Here is a 24,809-nt window from a genome sequence, read left to right on the forward strand (position 1 = left end):
CAAAAAGTAAATTGTTAATATATGCCCAAGGGGGAAAATCACTTGCTGGTTTAAGCAGTAGAAGCAGGGATATTACCAAGCACTACGTAGACAACTTCTATATTTAGGACTGGATCCAAAATGTTCCAGCTTGTCATGAAAATGTAGAGTTTATTAATTTTGTTAACTTACTTTCACCTTGGAAGTTCAAACAATTTAGAGATTCAGATAATACCACAGAAAATCCAGTGGCCTAGAAATTTCTCAATATTTGCCAAGTCAAAATTTCAATTACCCTTATTTAGAGAAAACTTTCTTTTTTACTTTTTTTTGCTGCTAATCACAAATACTATGGGAAAAACACATGTCAAATGCAGTTCCTGTTTTGACCTCCTGCCCCAAACTATGGAAATTAAAAGTCAGTTTAAAAATTCAAAATTAGGGCTTCCCTGGTGGCGCAGTGGTTGGGAGTCCGCCTGCCGATGCAGGGGACACTGTTCGTGCCCCGATGCGGGAAGATCCCACATGCCGCGGAGCGGCTGGGCCTGTGAGCCACGGCCGCTGGACCTGCGCGTCCGGAGCCTGTGCTCCGCAACGGGAGAGGCCACAACAGTGAGAAGCCCGCGTACCAAAAAAAAAAAAAATGGTTTTAGTCATCTAACTATGTTGCAGCTGTTAGTTTGTTTCTTCACATGTAGAAACCAGAGAGTGCATAAAATTTATAATTATTGAGACATTTTTAAGTATCACATTTATAAAATTTTTATTGTATTTTAATAAATAAAAATGATTATAGAACAGACCCTTTCTCCTTTGATCATAATAGAGACAGATGGCATATTTGAAAGTAAGATTAGTTTTCTTTTTCCTTATATTTATCAGGGAGAGAGAGAAAATAATCTATATGAAGTTGGTCTTTAAAGTCACCTTTTCTAGAAGCCAGGATGAAACCTATTCAACTAACGTAGCCTCACTTCAGATATGTTAATAATATTCGTGAAGCACAGTCTTCTTCTACATTTAGTCAGCCTTTGATTAGGACTCCCGTCCTGCCTCCTTGCTTTTGACCTACCCTTTAATAAGGTTCCTGTAAATGGCTAATTCCATCCACTATAATTTTAACCCAGAGAGAAGGACCAGGTTCTGCCAGGTTTGGAGGCTGCCTCATTGTAGCTTTCAGTAGTCAGACTTTATCAATCCTCATTTTACTGCTCTACTGATAAAACTTTTATCTTTATAAATCTAGTTTCTAGAGACCAAATGCTGAGGTATGATACTTCATGTAACAGAGAGAAATGTGTCCTGCTGAAACTTCAGAGATGCATTTCTGGGGCTCAGAGGAGCTCCGGTTCTTTATGGCTCAGTGCAGAAAGAATTCAGTGAGAGGCGAAGTGATGTATTAAAATAGGATGCTGTGAGGTTTACAAGTGGGCAGGCAAAAGGGTGCTGCCCTGAGAACTTGGTGGGTTACAGTTTTATAATCAAAGGAAAAATGGGGAGGGGGAGAAGACCACCTTCTTCCTCACTGTTGGGTAGATGTCACGCTTCCATCATCAGCTTCTTCTTCATGTCAGGTGGGGGAGTTTTCTTGTCCTTACATGGTCAAACCAGGACTGCCATGGAGAAATGGAAATAAGAAAGAAGGCAGATACTAAACATACTATACTGTACTCACATATACTAAAATATGGTAAATCATCTCAGGGTTTCACTATAATGTCACCCTTTCCTTATATTTTGTTTTTAGTGCACGCAAAGGAGTATGTCCTAGGAATCATTAACTTACCACACTGTGCAGGATGTGGGACTCATTCCACCATTGTTTTATTGTTTGGGGGCATGTCTCATGCTTCTGTTGCACGTTTTTTTTGCTAAGCAAGCCTGCTTGGTTTGTGGCTAAGCAAACCTGCTTTCTTGAGTGATTATTAACTTACAGGGGTCTCCCATGCTTTCTTCTTTACTTAGGATTCCTTAGTGGGATTTAATCACCTATTTTTTCCTTTTACTCTGTCTCTATCACTTTCCTTCTAGTTAACTCAGTTTGGCATGAGGATGAAAAGGGAATGATTCTCTCTATGCTGAAACTTGAAGATTTTAAGCACTTTCAGAAAAGACTTTTTAAAAAAAAAAAGCTGAGTGATGAAGTATACTCTAGCTCAATGAAGAATTTGAAAATCTGTTATTGCATACACTGTCAGTTGGAGGCTTAGTTCATTCATTCAAATGTTGCAGCTGATTAAGAATTGTGTTTCAGTGGTTAAACAGGAAAAAATCTTTTATTTGCCTTTCAAATGGCATTTCCCAACAGCTTCAGTTACCATCTGTTGCTGATAACTCCCCAATTTAGCTACGGCCCAGACTTCATGTCTAATCTCCAGACCATATAGCTAACTGCAGAGTGCATGTTTTATTTAGATGTTTTAAAGACTCCTCAAACTCAACATATCCCAAACCAGCCCACGCTCTTCCCCCAGACATCTGGGCCTCTTTGAATATCAGCAGTTCTAGGAAATGGAACCTCTAATCACGCGTTTACAAGCAGAAGCCATCGGAGCATCTTTGCGACCTCCCCTCAAAATTCACCATGAATGCTTGACGTTTCCAACTTACATATTAATCACACGTGTGCACTCTTCTCTCTCTAATTTCACCATCATCATCCAGTTCTTAGGTGTGGCCATCTCTTCATGAACCCTACAATAATAATAGAACCTTCTGCTCCTTAGTGATCTCGTAAAAATGCAAGCATGTTTATGTTTTGTTTTGTTTTTTGCGGTACGTGGGCCTCTCACTGTTGTGGCCTCTCCCTTTGCGGAGCACAGGCTCCGAACGCGCAGGCTCAGTGGCCATGGCTCACGGGGCCCAGCTGCTCCGCGGCATGTGGGATCTTCCCGGACCGGGGCACGAACCCATGTCCCCTGCATCAGCAGGCGGACTCACAACCACTGCGCCACCAGGGAAGCCCGTATGTTTCTGTATTTCTTAAAACCTTTGAGCAGGCTTCCATTTGAACAGAGAGTAAAAAACATAACCCTGAACTGTACCTACAGGTCTCTCTGTGCCAGAACTGACTTGTGCTCAAAGATACTCCCTGATGCCTGAAGGCTTCATATTTGGGGATATAATCAAACACTTTGTTTAGTAAATCAGCATTAATTTATTGGACCTGGTATTGAAAGAATCTAACTAGGGTAGACCCTCAGATAGAATGATGCTAATAACAGTATCTAAAACATGGTCCTGCGATAAACTCTGAGTGAAATTAAATGAATTAATGACCACAGAAATTGACAACTTCTTTTTTTATTAATGAGCTTAATATCTATTTAGTCTTACCTGTGTTCTATGCAAGGTTAGCCACAATGAAGTCACATAATAGGATTGTTTTCCATTGTCCACTCCCATTGGGATTAAGGAGTTATAAGTGTGGTCTCTGGAGTACAAGTGCTTTTGCCCTTCCTACACAGTTGAGCTGCTCTAAGTTTCAGGATCTCAGTCTCCTCATGTATAAGATGCCCTTGATAACTGCAATTCCCTTGTAGGTCTTTGTAAGGCATCAGTGAGAATATTCATATATAGCCTTTAGCACACCACATGGCCCAGAGAAGCATTCCATAAAAGCCACACACTAACATCCCCTGGGTAAAGGACCAGCAGGATCTCCTCAATGCATTTATGAATCACTTATCTTTTCCTCCAAGCATCACCCTGGGGAAAAACCCTCTGGCCAGCATGCTCCCAAGAATTACTGAATGAACATGGGGGATACTGTGGTCTCAGCACCTGTTTGTGGAAGTTTTCTCTAAACCCTAAACTGTTGGGATTGGCACTCTTTCTTGCTAATACAACTCATCTATACCATGGTCAATCGGGAAACATAAACACTTTTTTTTTTTTTTTGCGGTACGCGGGCCTCTCACTGTTGTGGCCTCTCCCGTTGCGGAGCACAGGCTCCGGATGCGCAGGCTCAGCAGCCATGGCTCACGGGCCCAGCCGCTCCGCGGCACGTGGGATCTTCCCGGACCGGGGCACGAACCCGTGTCCCCTGCATTGGCAGGCGGACTCTCAACCACTGCGCCACCAGGGAAGCCCCATAAACACAATTTTATTTATGCCATGGGAAGAAATTGGACATAATAGGAAATCAGGCCTTTATACATGTCGAGATAAATCAGTCTTCTGGAGTCATTGTCTCTTTCTTGCTCAGCCTTCTTCTAAAGTTAATCCAAGGCCAAAGCCATTTCTTTCTGCAACTTTGGTAAATGAAAGTTGAAAACAATGGCAACAAAAACAAATGCTTTTTTCTGTCCACCAAATGTTTTCCTAAGTCCAGGAAGAAACTCTTATTTGAGAAGCTGGGTGGATTTCCCCAGGTTTTGCCTGTAAAATGTCTCACTTCAGACCTCTTTGGTCAAAAGGGTGTCCTGAGGTCAGGTCAGGTTGGTTGAGCTTCTCTTAATTAAAAGCATTTTCTTTTCCTTTTTTCCTGGAACCACAATTTACACAAAAATACAATTTTTTCACAATTTGCATCCATCTCAAGAGTTCTCTAACTTAGGCACCAAAGTGATTTATACAACTGAACATTCGTTTTCCTTTCTTTTGACAAAAATTAGCATTTATTCTCATTATTGAGCCCATATTCTGTCCCAAGAAGCCTTAGGTAGTTTGTCATAATTTATTTCATTGAATTGGGTTGGGGCTTTGCCAGTTTTTCTAATGGCTGTTGTTTTTTTCCTCCTAATTTTCTAGATACTTTTCATGGAACGTAGAGCTTAACCCCTTTGCAGTAGGACTTTCAAATATGGCTTGTATTTTTTTCTCATCGTTTGAGTTTGCCTATGGTATTTTTGGGGGGGGGGATTTCTTTTTTTTTATTCAAACAGAAAGTCACAAAAATTATAATCATCCTCATCAGTTCACTCACTCCCATGTAATTAATTTTTTCTTTCATCTTGATCTTTTGTTAGCACTTTTATGAGTTCATCAGTTTTCCATTAGAGTTCTGAAAATGCTTCTTCATTCAGTTCAGCAGTATAGTCAATTACCAGAAACCTGTACTTGTCAGTCTTTTCCATGAATTCCTTGAAGATGAAACCCTTTTATAGGAACATATTTGCAAAAGCATCAGAGTACACCCAGAACTGTCTGTAAATGACAAAAGACTTAAAAATGACCATGGTTAAAGATCTGATGAAAGTTCATAATAATGCAATTGACAAGGAAATTTATTTTATTTCTGAGATATACATTTTAAAGTAATAACTAGAATTATGACATAACATTATAACAGAACATACAAGATTTTTAGAAATTTCATGTAATGTCTGAAACATTTATATTAACATATTTCCATACAAATAACCCAAAGAAAGTTTAGTATTAGTTGTTTTTTGTTTGTTTGTTTGTTTGTTTATACTGCAGGTTCTTATTAGTCATCAATTTTATACACATCAGTATATATGTCAATCCCAATCGCCCAATTCAGCCTATGGTATTTTTAATAGAGAAGATGTATTAATGTGGCCCAATTTATCAGTGTGCCTCGTTCTCTACTCTGTCCCCATAACTACAACTGTCCCCATAACTACAGAAGTGTTTAGCCCCTATTCAGTGAGTCCTTTGTGACTGAATGAGCAGTGAAAAACCTGGAATACGGGTGTGCTATGCCCATCGGAGTTGAGGTTCCCGAGGTTATTTATGGTCCCAATCCCATCTCTTCCCAGTGCACCCAAAGTGCTTCAGAAAAATGCTATAGTACTAACCACTGAGAAAACGTCTGCTCAACTGTATACCATATATTTTGTGGGCTCCACAAATCTCATTTACAATTACATATTTCAGCGAGGATCTTTGAAACAAATTCATCAAAAGAACAATCAGGACAATTCTCAGACTCATGAATTAGAGATGAGAAATGCTATAAAACTAGAGGGAGGAGGCCTTCCTTGATTTACGGAGAAATAGGGAATTTAATATTTTTCCCCAAATGAAAGGTGCTCTTTTTCAGCAAATGCAGGGTATAGATTATTATGTGGATTTGTAGGGAGGAAAATGGGTTAATCATGTCATAGTTAATTTCTGTATATTGTTTTAGAGCAATATAGAGAAAATATTCCATTTGGAAACTTTAACCATAGTGTTAATAGAGAAATAGCATTCTCCACATCCTGAAAATTTCTCTGTGTGTATTTAAGAGAATTCAGACTTATAGAAAAATCTTAAAATGAAAAATCATCACCGGAAACATTCATGGCAATTCCCAGATTTAAAAAAATAACCAAAAACGTTATTCATCAAAATTTTTAAAAAGTGAAACAATCTCCAAATGATTCGTTGCTGCATCCTATGCAGAGAGCTCCCATAAATAGCACAATTTACAGTTGATGGTAAGCTTCTCTCCGAGAAAAAATAATAGTTTGTGTTTCTGCCAGATGCTTTTCTAGCATTAAGTGCTATAAATATGCCCTGAAGTGTGTTCAACAGATAATGCAAAGTGCCAAAGAATGACAGAGAATTAAGTTGCACCCTGTTCACATACAGAATCCATTGAGACACCACATGCATATTTATATTTTAAAATCAAAATGTGAAATTAATTCAAGGTGCATTTAATAGAAACCTATTTGGAGATCTCTGCTAGGTCTCAGGGACAAAATGATGATGTCTTTCTGTCTCTGTTGAGGAACTTACTCTCTATCAGAAGAAACAGACATTTAACCCTAGGTATGGCAGTGACGCCAGTGCTATAAGGAGTCACTCCCTGTACCCAAGGCCACATGGAGCTGGTGACCTGTGATGAACAGGTATCTGTCAGGCAAGTGAAGGTGCTCCAGGCAGAGGGAGAAGGCTTTGAAAATGATTTCTTCTTGTGGTATTTTCCTTAAGAGAATAAAAAGGAGGGCTTTCCCTCATTTATCTACACTGGAGACAGTTATTCTTGTTAGAGAGCAGACATCATGACTGGGGTGATGGGTGGGTAGGTTTCTTGGGGGAGGAGATTGGGACGATTTAGGGGAAGCATGCAGGTCACACCTGGAAATAAAGTTTTTCTCTGCATCGGATACCAACACCTTTGACAGCTTGACCCTCGGACATGATTAGATTCAACATGTCTAATTCCCCCCACACTTTCCAAGGGTAGGTGACAGTCACGCACTGAGGGGAGTGTTCAGCTGTGGACATGGTGAAGGGCTATTGTATGCTGGTTGAGTAGTTAGACACAGTGGTTTTTCTGATTTCTCTCAGTTTCTTACAAGAAATTATTGTGATTATATCAGTAGAGTTAAAACTCATTTGCGGTCTCTCATTTACAAAAAGATCCCCAAAAGACTGAGCAAACTTCACTAGAACCAAATGTTCCCTTTGGCTCAATTAGATCTGAGACAGGCTGGGACCTGGGCCCCTTTGCTGCAGTGCTTGCACCTGGACAAATGTCTCCTCCAGCAAGAAAATACAAAGAAATTATAAAGGACTATAAATAATTGCGTGCATGCACAGTTGGGGCAAATTATGGACCACAAGATACAAAAAGACCAAAAACCCAACTGCCACTTCTCAGGAATCGGGAGCAAAACCAGGGTGTCAGGAGCAAAAGCAGGGCATTGCGCATGCCCCCTGCACTCAGCACCACCAAAGGGCTGGGCAGACCACCTAAGCCACACCTCCAGCCTGAGCCCTGGCCACACCCCTCCCCTCACCCCATATAAGGAACCAGCTCGCCCCCGCTAGGGCAGTGAGCAAGGGAACCTGTTAAGCCTTGCCTGAATTTCTTGTCTGTCCTCTTAGCAATTTCTATTGATCGGAGAAGGCCAAGAACCCTGGTCGGTATCAGATCATGAGCACCGGCTTCCAAAGCCCACTGTCAGCCAGTGTCTCCCAATCAGGACCCCACCATTAGAGGTCAGGGGGTCAGCTGTTTGTACCCCAGACATACAAGAACGGTGGTTTCACAACAGGAGCCAGGCAAAAACTCTCAAATTAGCCTCTCTTACTCAAATAAGTGCTATTTGTATCATCCACATTAGATACTTGAAAACATTAAGTACTTAATATTTAAAAATCATGAAGTTTCTAGATGAGTTGAGAAGCTTTGAAAAAGATAAGTGAGTCCATCAAGAGTTTTTCACAGCCACTTAGTGACAAGGTATTTTTATTGCTTATAAAAGTTAGTTACCTAATATATCTGAGAAATTGTGACATGCCTCTCTTCTTTTTCTCTATGTTTATTTAGAATTTGTTTTTTCAGTGACTACTGGTAGTGTATAAAAATGACCCTGCTCTTGTGGTATTATCTTTTTTTTTTTCTATTTTTCTATTCCTGAGGCAGGTACTATTCATTTCTGTATTGAAGAGTACAGAAGAGAGGAACACATTTAAAGTAACCATCAATCATTTGAGCTCAGAGAGAACACTCTTAATTGAATCATGTTTTTCACTTTGGGACTCGATGCAAGTGAATTTTCACTTTTATTCATATTGTAGTCATCTACATAAATGTTAGCTGCACAATCACAGGTTAAAATAAGTTGTTAAATATTCTTTCTGGGACATGTAATTAAGGAATAAAAATATCTTTCTCATGTCGTTTTCCCCATTGAGTAAGAGAATTTGAAAAGTACATGTCTTCCCATCAGTAAGGAAAATGTATAACCATAAACTATTCTATCTTGAAATTTCTTCTTCAAATATTTTGTTAAGTGGAGTAACAGGGAAGGCAGTCTCTTGGCTTACTAGGGTGGTTCTTATTTGCCCGCTGGCTAGGAGTTTCCTTCAATTAAAACTGCCTTAATACATAAGGAAAGAACTTAGCCATGGCTGACACTGAATCAGTTAATGCAAATATAATAGTGAGTTAGATGCTTGTTATAGTGAGGTTTTAAGAGACATGACACAGGGCCTTGTTTTGCTTATTTTTATACAGAACTAGCAATTCCCCCAGCCCACCCCCCCAACACCCCCACCCCGCACAAATGGATCACAGCAAAGCATTCAACATAGAGATACAAACAATGGGGTCAGAGGTCATGCTGCAACAATAATTAGCTTGGAGAGAAAAGGTAAAATGTACAGAGAGAATCACAAAGGCTTGGAAAGCACTTATATGGGGTTTGAGAGTTACAAGATTTCCAAGATTGATCTACTATTTTGAATTCATCCCTCTTGTATAGAAGTTCCCCAATTCCCTATGTTATCTGAGTTATTTTTTACTTCTTTTTACGGCTTGTTTTTAAGGAAAGAAACTTTTGATTATTTTTCTTGAGTAATACACATGACTCACAGTTAGACATATGGAAAGGTTCAATCTTCAAATGACTATATATTGATCTTTTAAAACCTAGACATTGGCCACTTATACAAGAAGGGGCCATCTTTGGAGAAAATGTACTAATACTTAGGATGAGTGGTTCTAAAACTTTAGTATGAGTCAGGAGCACCTGGAAAGGTTGTAAAACACGGATTGCTGAGCTTCATAGCCATAGTTTCTGATTCAGTGGGTCTGGGAAAGAAGTTGAGAATTTGCATTCCTTTTTTTTTTTCAAGTTCACTGAATATCATCTTATTGCTTTTTTTAATTGAAGTATAATGGATTTACAGTATTATGTTAGTTTCACGTGTACAGCATAGTGATTCATTCTTTTTTCCAGATTATATTCCATTATAGGTTATTATTATAAGATGTTGGGTACAATTCCCTGCATTTCTGACAAGCTCCTAGCTGCCACTGCTGCTACTCATCTGGGGACCACACTTTAAGAACTAATGCTTTATATGAGTATTAAATGAAACTGAGAGTTGATAATAAATTAAGATAGAATCATTAGAAACTTTCTATTGATATATACAAAAGTGATATTCAAAATATTTAACAAGCCACTGAACCATTAGAATGCATACTGGTCTTAATCCACATGGCTGAACCTATGCAGATGGCCTCAATATTAGATTTGAGTGAGTGTATGCAACATAAAAACAACTGTACAGGGCTTCCCAGGTGGCACAGTGATTGAGAGTCCGCCTGCCGATGCAGGGGACACGGGTTCGTGCCCCGGTCCGGGAGGATCCCACATGTCGCGGATCGGCTGGGCCTGTGAGCCATGGCCACTGAGCCTGCGCGTCCGGAGCCTGTGCTCCGCAACGGGAGAGGCCACAACAGTGAGAGGCCCGCGTACCGCAAAACAACAAAAAACAAAACAAAACAAAACAAAAAAAACTGTACAGAGATAAATACAAATTTTAAACTTTTTTCCAGGAGTAGTTTTTCAATAATTTTCAAAATAAAAATCTAAAGTAAGTGTTTTAGAGTTTAGGATGCTATAGCTTTTTATCATTTCATTTTTTTTATATCCAAAACAACAATCTAAGTTAAAGTTTTGAAATCAGATAATTTTCTTAAAAAATAAAGAATTCCTCTGTTCAAGTATTATCTTTTGTCTCCCCAAAGAGGATGGTAACTTCTTTCATAACCACTCTTTATTTTTCTGATGTTACACTTTAATAGGATAATGTTCATTTTATTTTAATAAAAATTGAATGTGATAAAATGAAATGACATCAGAAACTAACAAAGACCACCTTGTTCTTTTTGAAATCACGTGTTCATGAAAATGAATTGGTTATCATTGCCATATATGTATGCTTACAGTAAACTTCCTAGTTCTTCAAAAGCATATCACGAGACTTTATGCCAAAGACATGCAGATTAAAATTGTACAAGGTATTGGAGCTAAGGGAATAAAAGGATGCATGAACATTAATTTTGCAGTGAGTTTCACAGAATAATAGTGCTTTATAACAAAGCCTCATAGATAAGCAAAATAGATGTGTGTATATGTGTGCATGTGTTTCAAAATGATGAAACTCTTCCAAGTGTTCGCCATTTCACGGTTATTTTTATCTAGTTTGGAACTTCAGTTGCATTTAAACCTGAAGCCTTTTTGAAATACTGAAGACAAATTTTGAAGATTGAAAAGTCTGACTGGCTACTGAAGGCTAGGATTGGTGCTGACATTTAAAGTGGCATCGCTATTCCGCAGGAATGTGTGTGCATATCTTGAATGTCACCGCTTGCCTCTGGGATGACACTTGTTAGATTTCATGGTGTCATGTGCTAGTTCAAGGTCGGCAATAGTGATTTTTACACTATACCCGAATATTCCATTTATGATCTGAAAGGAACTTGTTGAAAGCAATGTTTTCTTGTTCTCTGTGTACTTTGATCACCTAATTCTCTTTGAGTTTTAAAATACAGAATTCTGACATGTGCTGTGATGAAGTAGTATACTTACTTAACTTTGAAATCATTCCTGTGAAAAATAATAGTCTGTTTGTGTTCGATGGTTCCCAGGTTTCTGAGGATGACTTGACTCAGAGACTGGCTAAGAAATAATAGGAGACAACCTTGGAGGGAAAATGGCATGCTACATACACCCAGCACCTCTCTGCCCAAAGGCAAAGCAGATGAGGCCCAAAGACACATCTCTGTCCAACTACTGCTTTTTGAAAAATCTCTCAGCACGATTCCTTCTTAGGCTGCAGCTTTGTCTACAGTCACAGAAAGGTTAGCTGTGGCTGAAAAATCTATCCAGTCCAGTGAAGTGGGCTAACAGGGTAAGGAGAGCTGTCTGGGCTTTCTTCATTTACACAAGGAACACGCCTTTATGCAACACACCTGTATCGAGGGGGCTTGCGGCAACGTGGATGCAACTAGAGATTCTCATACTAAGTGAAGTCAGACAGAGAAAGACAAATACCATATGATATCACTTATATGTGGAATCTAAAATATGACACACATTAACTTACCTATAACAGAAACAGACTCACAGACATAGAGAACAGACTGGTGGTTGCCAAAGGGGAAGAGGTATGGGGGAAGGAAGGATTGGGAGTTTGGGGTTAGCAGATGCAAACTATTATAGAGAGAATGGATACACAACAAGGTCCTACTGTATAGCACAGGGCAGTATATTCAACAACCTATGATAAACCATAGTGGAAAAGAATACAAAAAAAGAAGAGTTCAGGGGGCAGTATACATAGATATTAAAATTAATACCAGTAGAACCCAAGAGCAGTCCAATAAATTATACAAACATGAAGATCAATGACAAAGAAAATTTACAGTATCCAGAAGGGTTATCTGTCTGCATTCTGTTTCCAACTTGTATATCGACTTCTACCCCTAGCACACACACACCCTACACCACCACAATCACATTGAGGCTACCCCGATCCGCCTCCACTATATCCAACATTTCCCCCGAAATTCTACAGGTCTCTCCATAGCATTTTGGACCTTCATACCATTCAACTTTTTCTTTTCAAATTTGTGGGAGGCTCACTTGCTTTTTTTTTTTAATAGCAGATATTTTAATTATTATCAGGGCGCTTTGGGACTATTATTCAATTAACGAGTGTGCATATTGTCTTCTTTTGTTTTGCTTTTTAATATATCAGGGGTCTCAACTGGGAGCCTACCAACTATTGGTAATTTGATCACTCTCTTTTCCCCACAACTCCCTGAGCCATTTCACTTGTAGGAAGCATTGGCTTAGCTGTATCTGTGCAGAGGGTTTTTGTTTTTTTTCAGCCGGGGGGCGCGGGATATAAGTACACTCTTAAGTGTCAGGATTCTTTTGGAGTAACTTTCTTAATATCTAAAATAGTGACATTCACCTGGTCCTATGGTGTATTAAAACAAAGTCATATCTGATTTGAAATACCACCGAGAATATAGATTTGCCAGGAACCTTAGAATGAAAGTATATGTACAAAATGTATATTTTGAAGATATATGTGGGGATAGCACTGTTTATCTCAACCTTATATTTTAATATGCATTATATATAAAGCATTCACTTCAATACCGGGAGTAGGAGATGAGCCTTGCTTTAAGGGAAAGTACATCATCAGCTGTCTAGAGAAGATGACCGACTATATATTGTGGAATTAATTGCATACAGCATCATGCCCTCAAAAGATATACCCAAAGGATTTGAATTATTGGAAATAAATCAGGAAGGAGAAAAAAGGGACACCACTCTGTCCATCAAAATAGCATTTTCCATGTAGAATCAAAGCAATCCAATCTATCACTGGTTCCTCAATTAACTATAGTAAGTCTTAACTTCATATTTTGACTCACACTATGTCTTTTGATGTTATGTGTTGTTGGAAAACTGATGCATGAGTGTCCTCTCTGTTCAAACTGTTTCTAATATACAATTTCCTTGTCCAGTGTTCTTTCAATAAAGGTACCTAGTCCTTTGAGGATACTTGTCAGAATGATGCAAATGAAGGTGTGGATTATATATTTATCTACTTATAAAAAGATATTATACTGCAACACCCTACCTACCACAGTTGCTGTGATGAAGAGGCCAATGTGCATTTTTCTGGCAAAATGGAACATTGAGTTTAAATAAGTCATGGGAAGTGATGCATAGATACTATACAGAATTAGTCCTCCACCGAGATTTCTTCCTTGTGAGGTCATAGTTTTAAAGGTTTTGAGCTGGAAAACCTTCTAATCTAAGAATCTCCCTGCCCACTTCCACCTCACCCTAAACTACAAAGGCTTCCCCGTCACCACCAATAAATTAACATTAATAAATATATATTTTTTAAGATGATTTTCTATCTCATTGTCTCTCCAATACCAAAAGATAAGGTTAAGAAAATCGAAACTTGGGAATATATATATTACTATTTATAGAAATCTCAGAAAGCAAAGGCAAAAGTATTGCATCGGCCACATGAAGTGCTCAAAACACACTGGATCCTCCTGGCAATGGACCAGGGCACAAAGGACACACGTGTTGAAAGAATACCTTGAACTCAGACTACCCTCTGTGGGAAGCAAAGAGAAAGAAAGAATCATAAAATTGCCCAGCTTCCATATACTCCATTTGGACTTCAGCGGTACATTTGATTTTGAACTCTCACGCTCCCATCTCAGCCTCCAGGGTGCCTATTTCCCTTGTTATCGGTGAATTTTTCCTGGTAGACACCTGTTGGGTCCTGTATTAATAAGACACATTGTAGCAGGAGAAACATATTTCCGGAGCCAAGAAGGTGAGAGCTACTCTTTCTAGGGCCCTTGTTAATCTTTGGGAGCCCAGCATCTTCTGTGACAGAACAAAGGCAATACAGTTGTAAATTCTTTTATCTCCCACTCCACAAAGAAAATGTTGTTGCTATGTTAGTGTTCATCTACATTTCTCTGAAGAGAAGCAATAGAATATTTCTTCCTTCCATCCAGAGGTTTTAGAACTTGATTCCCGTTGCTTCGTAGCATCATTCTAAATAGAACCCCACCGTTTGACCACAGCCAGAATTCGCGTGAATGGTACCTATTATTGAAAGGGAGTCTGTATTTGCAGTAATACAGAGAATGCCAGTTTAGAAATGAGCCTGATTGCATGGTTCATTTTGTTCTCCTTTGTAGAGCCAGGCTGCGGCCCACTACAAAGGCACGAAACATGCCAAGAAGCTCAAAGCACTGGAAGCCATGAAAAATAAGCAGAAATCTGTAACTGCCAAGGACAGCGCAAAGACTACCTTCACCTCCATCACTACCAATACCATCAATACCAGCTCTGACAAAACAGGTTAAGCGATGCTCTTTGTTGTGTTACTGTCGTCCTCATCCTTGTTGTTCGGGGGCTCCTTCCCTTGCCTGAGTGTATCTGTTGCTGGTGTTCCTTCCATCTTGATTCATGCTTGATCCATCTTTCTATGTAATGGTAATGCTTCCCCCTCATTTTTCCAGTACCCTTGAGCGATGTCGATAATCACTATCGGAAACAGTCCTATGGCTGTTTTAGAGGAACACAAGAGTCAGAAGGGCATCTAAAGCCATACCTCTTTTTGAGAAGTGAACCTTTCCGGTGTGTATCGTTTGCATCTTGTATGCAAGCACGTTAGCCTATAACCGCATGGCAGATTTGATTGAACTGTGAGTACACAGCAGAATATGTCAAATGAATCAAGAAGGCCCCCATAAGGGCATTATTCCTGACAGGGTTTATTCTCATAAATCCCAAACATTGCATTGTTTTAAGTAGTGGCTGTGTGAATCTGGGCTTGTTATGGCTGGGTAACCTTCCCTCTGCATACACAGGTAAGTGTTATTGATACCAATTATTCTTTTTAACAGTCTTCACAGTGAAATGACGGCCTCTGAATGGTGCCTTGGGATAGCTCCTCGAGCAACCAGCGTATTCACGGCAGGGGAAGCCAGTGGGGTTTCCATAAGCTGACATTTAAAAATATAAGACCACTGGTCCTCGAAACTTACATAAAAAGAGATCCCGTGCGATTCGTGGATGTACACACATCCATTTAATGAATCACGTTCTAAGAATACAAGGGCTGGTATGTGCCAGTGGCTTTCCAGCCCCTACAAATAGCAGTGATCAGGAAGCATTTATATTGTCATTGACGGGAATGTCTTACCTAGAAGAGATCTTCTGGCCCTGGCTGATGAAAATATAAAGTCAACAGTGAACCAACGCAACAGATTAAAGCAACGTTATTACACGCGGTACACCCATGGGACCTATAATACATGGTCCTCAAAGGATCTGGAGAGATGCTTGCTCCTGTGTGAATCTGTAAGGGACGACAGTGTCCTCTGTGAGTTCCCACAACACACTTTATATACTTCATCTGAATATTATTGGCGCATGCATCATGCCTCCTTCCTGAGTAACCTGTATACTCTCTGAGGCTGAGTGACCTCTCGTCATCTTTGTACCCCAGCACCTGTCTGACGCGGGGTAGGTGCTGAGTACAATGTCTGTTGGCTGCATCTTCTTTCATCCCTTTGATTCTCTGATTCATCCGGTTTTGTGTCACAACATATAAAGGGGGAAGAAGAAAAAAAAAAACTTGTCATGTTCATTTCTTTGGTATTCAGAGCAAGAGCTGAATTATACCGTCTTATTAATTTAGATGTAAAACCTTGTAGGGAACACATTATTCTTTTCTCCATTAATTGAAAAGTCACCGCCCTATGTGGGGGGCTGTAGGGGAAATGAGCAGTCTTGAAGCAGGTGAGTGTAATTTCTGCTCCCAGATATTGGCATCTGGGATGGGATCCCTAAAGCCATACTCGCCATAGAGACATATATTTCATTTGCAAAAAAGACAGTAGGTAGGAAGAATAAAGATGTAAATTTGATGTAAAAGGTTTGATATAAAGAGATGAGTTTGATGTAAAGTTTTTGCTCATTGCCAGACTCTTCTACTCCTAGACATTTTTATCAATAATGGCTGTTTGGATTACCTTGATTTCTCTTTAAAATGCAAAAAATCCCTGTTACATTGAGATGCATGGCATTTAAAAAGATATATATGTACATGGTGGGTAGAGCTGCTGACTGGGCTTAAGAAGTGCTCCCTTGTGTGTCATCTCCATTACATAAATGAGTTATGAATACATACCTCCATCCCTCACCTGAGAGACTAGAGTGGAAAGGCTCTGTCCTCTTGGAGGATGAATGGAAACTAGTTTGGACTGGGTTGTGGGACAGAGCCTATATAAGATAGACAGAATCCTAGTGAGGATGCCAGTTTCACCTAGTGCTTGGAATGGTGTTGAAATGGTGAAGTGCCCTTTCTAGCTGGAGCTAGAGAAAATTCCAGAAGGACAGAGGGATAATAAAATCTGCAAAGTTAGTACAAATATCTTGAAGCCAAAGTAAGGAAGTGATGGGCATCTGGAAGGGGTTGGCTTCCTGATCCAAGGGGACCTCTACCCACAAAGAAACAGGTCATACAGGTTGAAAGACTAGCGAGTCCAGCACACTCACTAGGTGTTTTAAGCCAAACTCTATCCTTATCTGGGATTTCTGCAAAACTACCTATGAGAAGTAGCCCAAGAAAGCTCCTGGAATTTCATAGGCTCTTAGCCCATTCGTATTGCAGTATGAATCCGAGGCACCTATGCTGATAAATGGGAGTTTTCTTAAAGCTATTACCTGTCCTTTTTATTACTGCCTGTGTCCTCATACTGATTGGGAAGGAGCACAGCTCTGAAAACAGGATGGATCTCTGAGCTAGTTTCTTACAACGGTTAAATACTCGGAGGCAGAAGGGGAAAGAGAGAAGACTCTGAAATCAAAGACCACATATTTTTTAATAATAAAAAATTGTAACCTTTCTACTTAATGTAAAAAGTTGTTTTGGGGTTTGTGGACTTATCCATGCATAAAAGGTATAGAGACATTAAACCACTTTCAGTAAGTTTACCAAATTGTTCCTAACAAGAATTTAATATGTACGTAGGCCAATTGCTTTTTAAAATGCTTAAGTATACAGTGATGTGATAGACAAGAATCTTAAGAGAAGGTTGGGCAACAATAGTAAAAAAAAAAAAAAAAGAAAGCAAGAAGTGATATAGACTTGAATTTAAAAATTGCTTAGGAGGTTTTCCTGGGATTCTTTAAAACACAAGAAATAGAATACTCATAAAAACCAAATTCTCATTCCAAATCTACTTACAAAAAGAGAATGTAGACAAACAATTCCTTCTAAATTCCTAAATCATGTATTATGGGCTTAAATTGCTGCCTTAGGCTAATAAATATGTCTACATATTTGGGCTTACATGAGGGCTGAGGTCTCAGTCGCTAACTTCGTGATCTTGGGATTCTTTTCCCCTCCTTCTACCAGTCTGCAGGCTGCAGTGGTGAGCAATTCAGTGATCCACCACCAGCCGCTCCCAGATAGCCTCGTTCCCCTACTGCTAGGCAAGAAGACACTCCCTAACGTTAATACATAATTTTAGTTCTTACAATCTAATGAGGAGTGTTTGGTGAATTTACACAAAGAAAAATTTACAGGCAAAAGTAATATTTTAAAAAATATTTCGAACACTCAAAATTGTTGGTACGGGAGGGTGATTGCTATTCATTCACAGAATATTTCATGGAGCAAACATTTCCAAAGGTGACCAGAATAACTTTGTCTGACTTAGCGAGGTTTTGTTTTTAATTGAAGTATAGTTGCTTTACAATGTTGTGTTAGTTTTGGTGCACAGCAAAGTGATTTGGTTTATATATATACACACACATATACATACATATATATATATTATTTTTGGATTCTTTTCCATTATAGGTTATTACAAGATACTGAATATAGTTCCCTGTGATACACAGTAGGTCCTGTCGTTTATCTATTTTATGTACAGTAGTATATAGTCCTATCTGTGAATCCCAAACTCCTAATTTATCCCTCCCCACGTTTTTCTTTTAATGCAAGTTTTCTATACAGAAAAAGTAATGACAAAACTTAAGAAATTATGCTTAACATAACTTGGCAAATATAGCTCAATTGATTTTTTTTTTCCTGTGAAATGACACATTCGCAGTTGTTGGATTAAGTCTTGTGCGAAGTCATCCTCTGGTCTTTCTTTACTTTCCCTTTGGGGACAATTTTATTCATTCCTATGACCTATCCATTAGGTTAGGTTTGGGGTTTGTGCCTCCATTCTGGCCCCTTGACAACCATATCCTTCATGCTACAGCCCATTCATACTAGACAGTAGATAAGGCACAGCACTAACCCACTCAGAAACCTTCATTGTGCCTTTATGCTGGACCTCATGGTCCCCCATGGTTTGATCACAACCTGCCTTTCCAAACTTTTCTTCTGTTGTTCACCTGCAATATTCTCCACTAGAGACATGATCCCCCTGAATCTTTGTTTCTTATACTGTTCTTCTAAATTTCTCCCTTAAAGTGTGTCACTTTCTCTTCTTCGTTCTGCCTATGAAGTCCCATAAGAATCCATATCTTCCTAACTGCCCTATCTTATTCTTGTATAATTTTTATGTCTTTACCTTTTCCTATGGCCAGATGATATGCTCATTTAGAGTACATACTTGCATAATCCTTTTATTTACCTTTTTTCCTTTAAAGAGTACTTTTTGTGTAAAAGATAATAAGTAGTTTTTTTGTTTTTTTTTTAATAAGTAGTTTTAAAACCTGAAGCAATCAGTTTTGCTCTCTTGTTCTTGAATTAAAAGCAAACCTCTAGACTTTTTTATTCGTGAATACCTGATTGCATGAAAGAACAATGGTTCTCATTAATGCAAAGAATTCTGAGATATTGCTCATCAAATTTCAGAGTAGCACGTTTTCTTAAAGGTCATCAAGTCTAACTCCTAAAGTTTGTTTGTTCTTTGTTTGCTTCCTTTGAGATTCCCTGGTTACACAGGTAAAGAAGACTTGACATTTCTAATGTTCCTTCCGGTGACTATCAGTCAGGAGTTAATTAGCCTATTGAGTTTTAGATTTACGATAGTCATCCACTTGGTAAGATCTGAGAACATTTCTCCCTGGTTCTATTACATAATTCTCTCAAGTCTCAGCGAATTGCAAATATAGTCATTAGATAAAGCTACTATGTTACAAGTTAAATTTGCACTTTTCTCTCTTATGATTCAGTCTTCTTCGTATCAATTTTCCCCTCTCTTTTTCTTTTTGGCAATTCAAAATTATCATCCAGGGATGTTGTACTTACCTGACCCAAAGGTGCCAAGAGTGAAATACTTTTGAATCTATTTATGAAAAGGTCTATGAATGCAAAGGAACATTTATTTACTCTGAATTAATAATTGATTCTAAGTGTTTATTGGAATTCAAATTATTTATACTTAGAGTGATGGAGACTTTTCTAATGATAAAGAAGATATCCAATGGAAAGTGATATCCGATGACTACAAATAAATACATTAGGAAACAAAGCCTCTTTGTGAATGTCAGTCAATTTTATAAGGTCACAGAGTCTGGGGTCTTTCCTTTCCTGAGCCTTATCCTCTCAAGTCAGCTGTTTACATCAGGCCCAGTGCCAGGCAGTGCTAGGCACACACTCTTTTTTTCTTTTCCATTTAAGTAGAAGCTAAATCATGAGAATGGTGACCTGGAAATAAAAGTGGTAGATGAGTAGTTTGTAAGGAAAAGCCAGTCCAGTGCCATTTAGAAAACAGACACATAGTTTTCAGCAGAGGACAAGAGAGAATTAGCTTTGTTTCTGTTTTCATAAGGAAGTTGGGAAAAGTTCACTTTTCTTGACAAAGGCTTCAGACAAAGGTCCCAAGTGTTGAAAATTATAACAGAATACAAGCTGGGTTTGACATCAGAAAGCCATGCATCTTTGAAATTGTGTTATACATTTGTATGTATGATATAGTATGGAATATATCAGATGGTATTTTATTATATAAATATTTTGCATACATATTTATTGATATGCAAGATTCTGTCTTTAATACCTGTTCCTGAAATACCCCACTACACCAGATCTTCATAATCAGCATTGCCCATTTTCTTTAAGAAGAGGAACACATGCTTTTTTGGCTTATGAAGCCATAGCTCTTTTGACCTTTCAGAGGCAATACGAAGTCATTTGAAAAGGGACACATTTCTATCAGCACTTACTAATCTGGTGTAGTGACGTAAAAATGCCCCTCTTGGCGGAGTAGACATTGTGCTGGCTCCTGGGGTCTTTCTTTTCTCACCCATTCTCCCAAACAAAGACCCCTTGGAACACTCACTAATACAATTAAGGACCCCATTGCCAGCATCTTGGCACAGGCGCTGAAGCACTGTTGCGAGACCACTGATGCCTTAAGTGGTTTTTCTTTTCTTAGCGCTGGCTCATGACATGCTTCTGACTGGTCAAAGAAAGAGCCTTTACCAAGTGTTCCCTGCTCAAGATGTGTGATAAGTACCAGCAGAGTGTGCTGGTAGCAGATCTCTAGAGAGATTAAAAAAGAGAAGGGAAATTCAGAAAGGAAACACACACACAAACTCTAGCTGCTTATTTGAATATTGTGGTTCCAGGATCCTTGTGTATGAATCAGTGATGACAGCTCATACGTTAGGGGTGATGTGGAAATCACAAACAATATTCTATCCTGTTCTTTTTGTGCCTGAGGAAATCAAGATGAATGGTATTGTGCTGATAAAAGCTTTGACCCAGATACGTTATACAAACCCAATCCTTGAATCGCAGAAGAATTTCACCAAGAATTCTTCATCTGGACAGGAACGTGTTGTCTTCCTAAACGTAATGAATGAGTGAAGCAGTGAGGACCTACATTTCCTAAAGAACCTGTCGTCTATCCATATGGTCAAGGGCTGGGGTATTGTGTGCATGATAGGAGGGGAATTAAAACTAAACTGACAAGCTAGACATAATTTATGTTATGGTTCAAAGCAACAGGGTCCCTGACGTGTGTGTGTGTGTGTGTGTGTGTGTGTGTGTGCGTGTGTGTGTGTATCTGTAAACACTTCGTGTATGTGACTGTCTTTCTTTAAGAAATACCAAATTGAATAAAATAAATGATAAGCTAAACACCTAACCAGTATCTATGAAATAACAGACATCTGGATGAATTTTAAAAACTAAATTAAAACTCCCAGTGGCTTTGTCTACAGCTGCTACACTTCTGGAAACATCTGTATCTATGTGTGCATTTGTGTGTGTTTTTTAATTAATGGAGGGGTTTTTTTCTCCCCCTATTTTTATGTTCTTCTTAGGAATCAAGTGGACATAAGCTTATATAATGATAAAATATTTCAACTGCAAAATAATAATTCTTAATGTTAGACTCTTAACTATAACAAAAAAGTTTAACAATGATCAAATATGACAGAACATGAAGTGAGCACCTGTAAAAAACACGTGGACCATGAGAGAACTTCATCTCCAAAGTGGAAAAGTGAAGGGTTTAATATCTAATAGTAATAGACATGAAACGAATGTGAAACAAAACATGTTAGCAGCACATTTCTTACAGTCAGGAGCCATAAAGCTTCTACTGAATTCTTAGTAAAACACAAACTGAAACAGATATTTAAATTAAAAATTATACTTGCATTTATGTTCAATGAATTCCAGACTCTTAAACATGGCATCAGAACTTTTTTGTGGTCTGACCTTTGCCTACCGTTTCTGGCAGTCCTTCACTTCTCTGTTGAACTCCAGCGCAACAAAATTATTTGAGAATCCAGGGCAAGGTGCGTATGTTCTTTTGCTTTGAAAAATCCTCCCTTATACCTCACCTCATCCCATGTATCACCTATGGAGGCACAGAGGATGCACACGTTGTGTGCCAGTGATGGATACGCACAAACATGTACAGATAGAACCACGTTCTTTGCCTGGCTAATTCCCATTTCCAGGCTTCTGTGTAAGTTCCGTCCTAGCACCTACTGAAATTGTGTATCTTCCTACTTGTCAACCCCATCAAATTTTCACCTCCTTGGTGGAGCATACACCTTCATCCCATATGTCGTTATCCCAGCCACTAGCAGTTTTACATTAAAACTGTCAATAAAGTGATGTATTAATTTTATTTTCAGGACTCTCATCCTAAGAATTCTTTTAACAGTGAAAACTAACACACTCCCAAAATATATAGTACCAATTTCAATGCCTAGAGTCAATATATTTTACTAATTGAACTCTATTACATTTAACTACTTTATAATACACATCAAAGATATTAACCAATGTAACTCAGAATTTGAATGTGCAACCCTTGGGTTGAACATTTCCCAGAGACAGCATAAAATTAAGTTGCTATTTTAATTACCTTAATTACATTCAGATTCATCATTAAATTACCCTGCTACTTCAGTTTCTAATGAGAGTGAAGAACATTTTAAAAAGCTCTATTGAGTTAGATTGACTATGTACTAACCGAGTTGTGTCACTGGTATCGGGTTAAATTTGAGGGCAGAGAGCATATTTAACTCAGTGGGGTGGAGTCTGAGCCATGCGGCCAGTACACAGCCTTTGCTTTGCTTTTGCTATGACTCAGTTTGCAGGCAGCCGTGACAGCATTTGATACTTACATGATTGCTCAAGTCAATTACCCTCAGACTAACAGCTGGTGGTGCCTGGCCAAACTCCAAGGTGAAGGTCAAGATGCAGAATGTGTAGCAGTCAGGATACTTACCCATTTGGACCTTATCTTAATTTTTGCCTGGCTTTCTGTTTCCTTGCCAGCTCTCTGGTAGAATTAAAGTAAAACCAGAAAAGAATAGTGCATTTCTTTCATGCTGCTCAGGAAGTAGAAAAGCTTGTGGAAAAGAAAACCTTTCCCGTCCTTCTCTGAACTGGTCAGAGATTTGAGCATCTGACTCTTGAGCTCTAGGGTATTTATTTGTTCTTTTATCCACCCATTCATTCACACCCACTCATTGCTATTCAAATAATTTTGCAATATTTTAAGATACTGCAGGGCTGCAAAGTAAGGTACAGAATAGGTGTTCTACTCCCAGGGTGACTCCAGTCTGGTTGGAAAACAAGAAATAAACCTAAAATATAATCCAGAGTAGGAAATGATTTGTCAGGGGAAAACAGCAGATATACTGCCATGAAAGTCCAGAGCAATTGGAATGATCCTTTCATAGGAGGGAGGTAGAGGGTTCACAAATACTACTAACCACATGTGCTAAACATGTCAAGGGTGGCAACCCCTAAAACAACTCCTTAGATGAAGTGTTTCCCTTAAACATTTAGGGCATATTCAGTATTTCTTCCTGTCCTCTCGTGGTTCACTTTAGCAAGAAGAAAAGGCTAAAACAAAGAGGTCTAGAAATTCGATGTTAGAGGCTAGTGAAGGTTATAGGAGAATCTAACTCTAATTTGCAGTTCAAGAAACCAGATTCTGAGTGAAATAACTTCACTGATGTCAACACGTTTGTAAGAGGCAGAGCTAGGATTGGAACCTAGTTCTGACCCCTGCAGACTTGCGATCTCCTCGTAGGCAGCAAACCCCTTGATCCTCTGCTAATCCTTGTTAGCCCTACCCCACTGGGGTTTTTTGGCAGTCAAATGTTAATTTTTCTAAATGAATATACAAAATTATCAAATAAAGATACCACAAGACTGACTACAGGGCTTCCCAGGTGGCGCAGTGGTTGAGAGTCTGCCTGCCGATGCAGGGCGCATGGGTTTGTGCCCCGGTCCGGGAAGATCCCACATGCAGCGGAGCGGCTGAGCCCGTGAGCCATGGCCGCTGAGCCTGGGCGTCCGGAGCCTGTGCTCCGCAACGGGAGAGGCCACAGCAGTGAGAGGCCCGCATACCGCAAAAAAAAAAAAAAAGACTGCCTACAGTGGAAGGCATTAGAGTCTGGCAGGACATGTATTATCTTCTAGGAATTTCCAGTTTGGAAAATGCTTTAATTCTTTCAGGCAACTAAGGTGATATTTAGTGCAGTAATTTTGGTAATTGAAAATCCAGTAACTTAGAAAGGATTGATTCAGGGCCCATAAATGCAAGCTTCTTCCTGTGTTACTAAGACATTTTAGATCAGTATATAGTGGTATTTAAAAATAAGGTAATGTAGTCTAAAGTTCAGGGGCATAAATAGTTTGCTCTATAAAGTTGGTGATTTCCCAAACAGGAGAAAGAGTGTACTTGGTATTTATATAGCTTTGAAAATTTCAATAGGTCATCATATTAATTTGTAAATTACTGACAGCCCCATTTTAAGGAATTTTCTTTGCAGAAGACTGTATCAGAAATGAGACAAATCATATTTATCTCCCCATTAGTAGAAATATTTCATAAATCTCTCAGTTGCCAAATATTTGGAAAAACACGTTAGTGGTGTTAGATTTGTCTCTTAGTTATTTTGAGGTACCAGTATGTGTTAACTTTTGTGCCCTAGGAAGAGGGGGTGGCTAATCGTCACCCTGAAAGATGAATGGATCTTAAAAAGGGTTTTGAAACAGTAGGTGAAAACCAATTTCTTACTTCAAAGTAATCCAGGATTCTAACCCGATTATATGCCTTTGTGTTA

The 24,809-nt window shown here is 38.9% G+C and overlaps 1 protein-coding gene across 6 annotated transcripts in view; it reads left to right on the forward strand.

The window, feature by feature from the left end:
• The window catches only part of ZNF385D (zinc finger protein 385D), a 940,592-nt gene that overhangs the window by 829,184 nt on the left and 86,599 nt on the right, over window positions 1–24,809 (forward strand). For all 6 annotated transcript variants that reach the window (XM_049710123.1, XM_049710121.1, XM_049710122.1 and 3 more), the window contains one exon: window positions 14,429–14,591. In XM_049710123.1, coding sequence (XP_049566080.1) covers window positions 14,429–14,591 — 163 coding nt within the window. The remainder of the gene's footprint in view (window positions 1–14,428; window positions 14,592–24,809) is intronic.

The sequence above is a fragment of the Orcinus orca genome, chromosome 5 (assembly GCF_937001465.1).
Source record: "Orcinus orca chromosome 5, mOrcOrc1.1, whole genome shotgun sequence".
Classification (NCBI taxonomy): Eukaryota; Metazoa; Chordata; class Mammalia; order Artiodactyla; family Delphinidae; genus Orcinus; species Orcinus orca.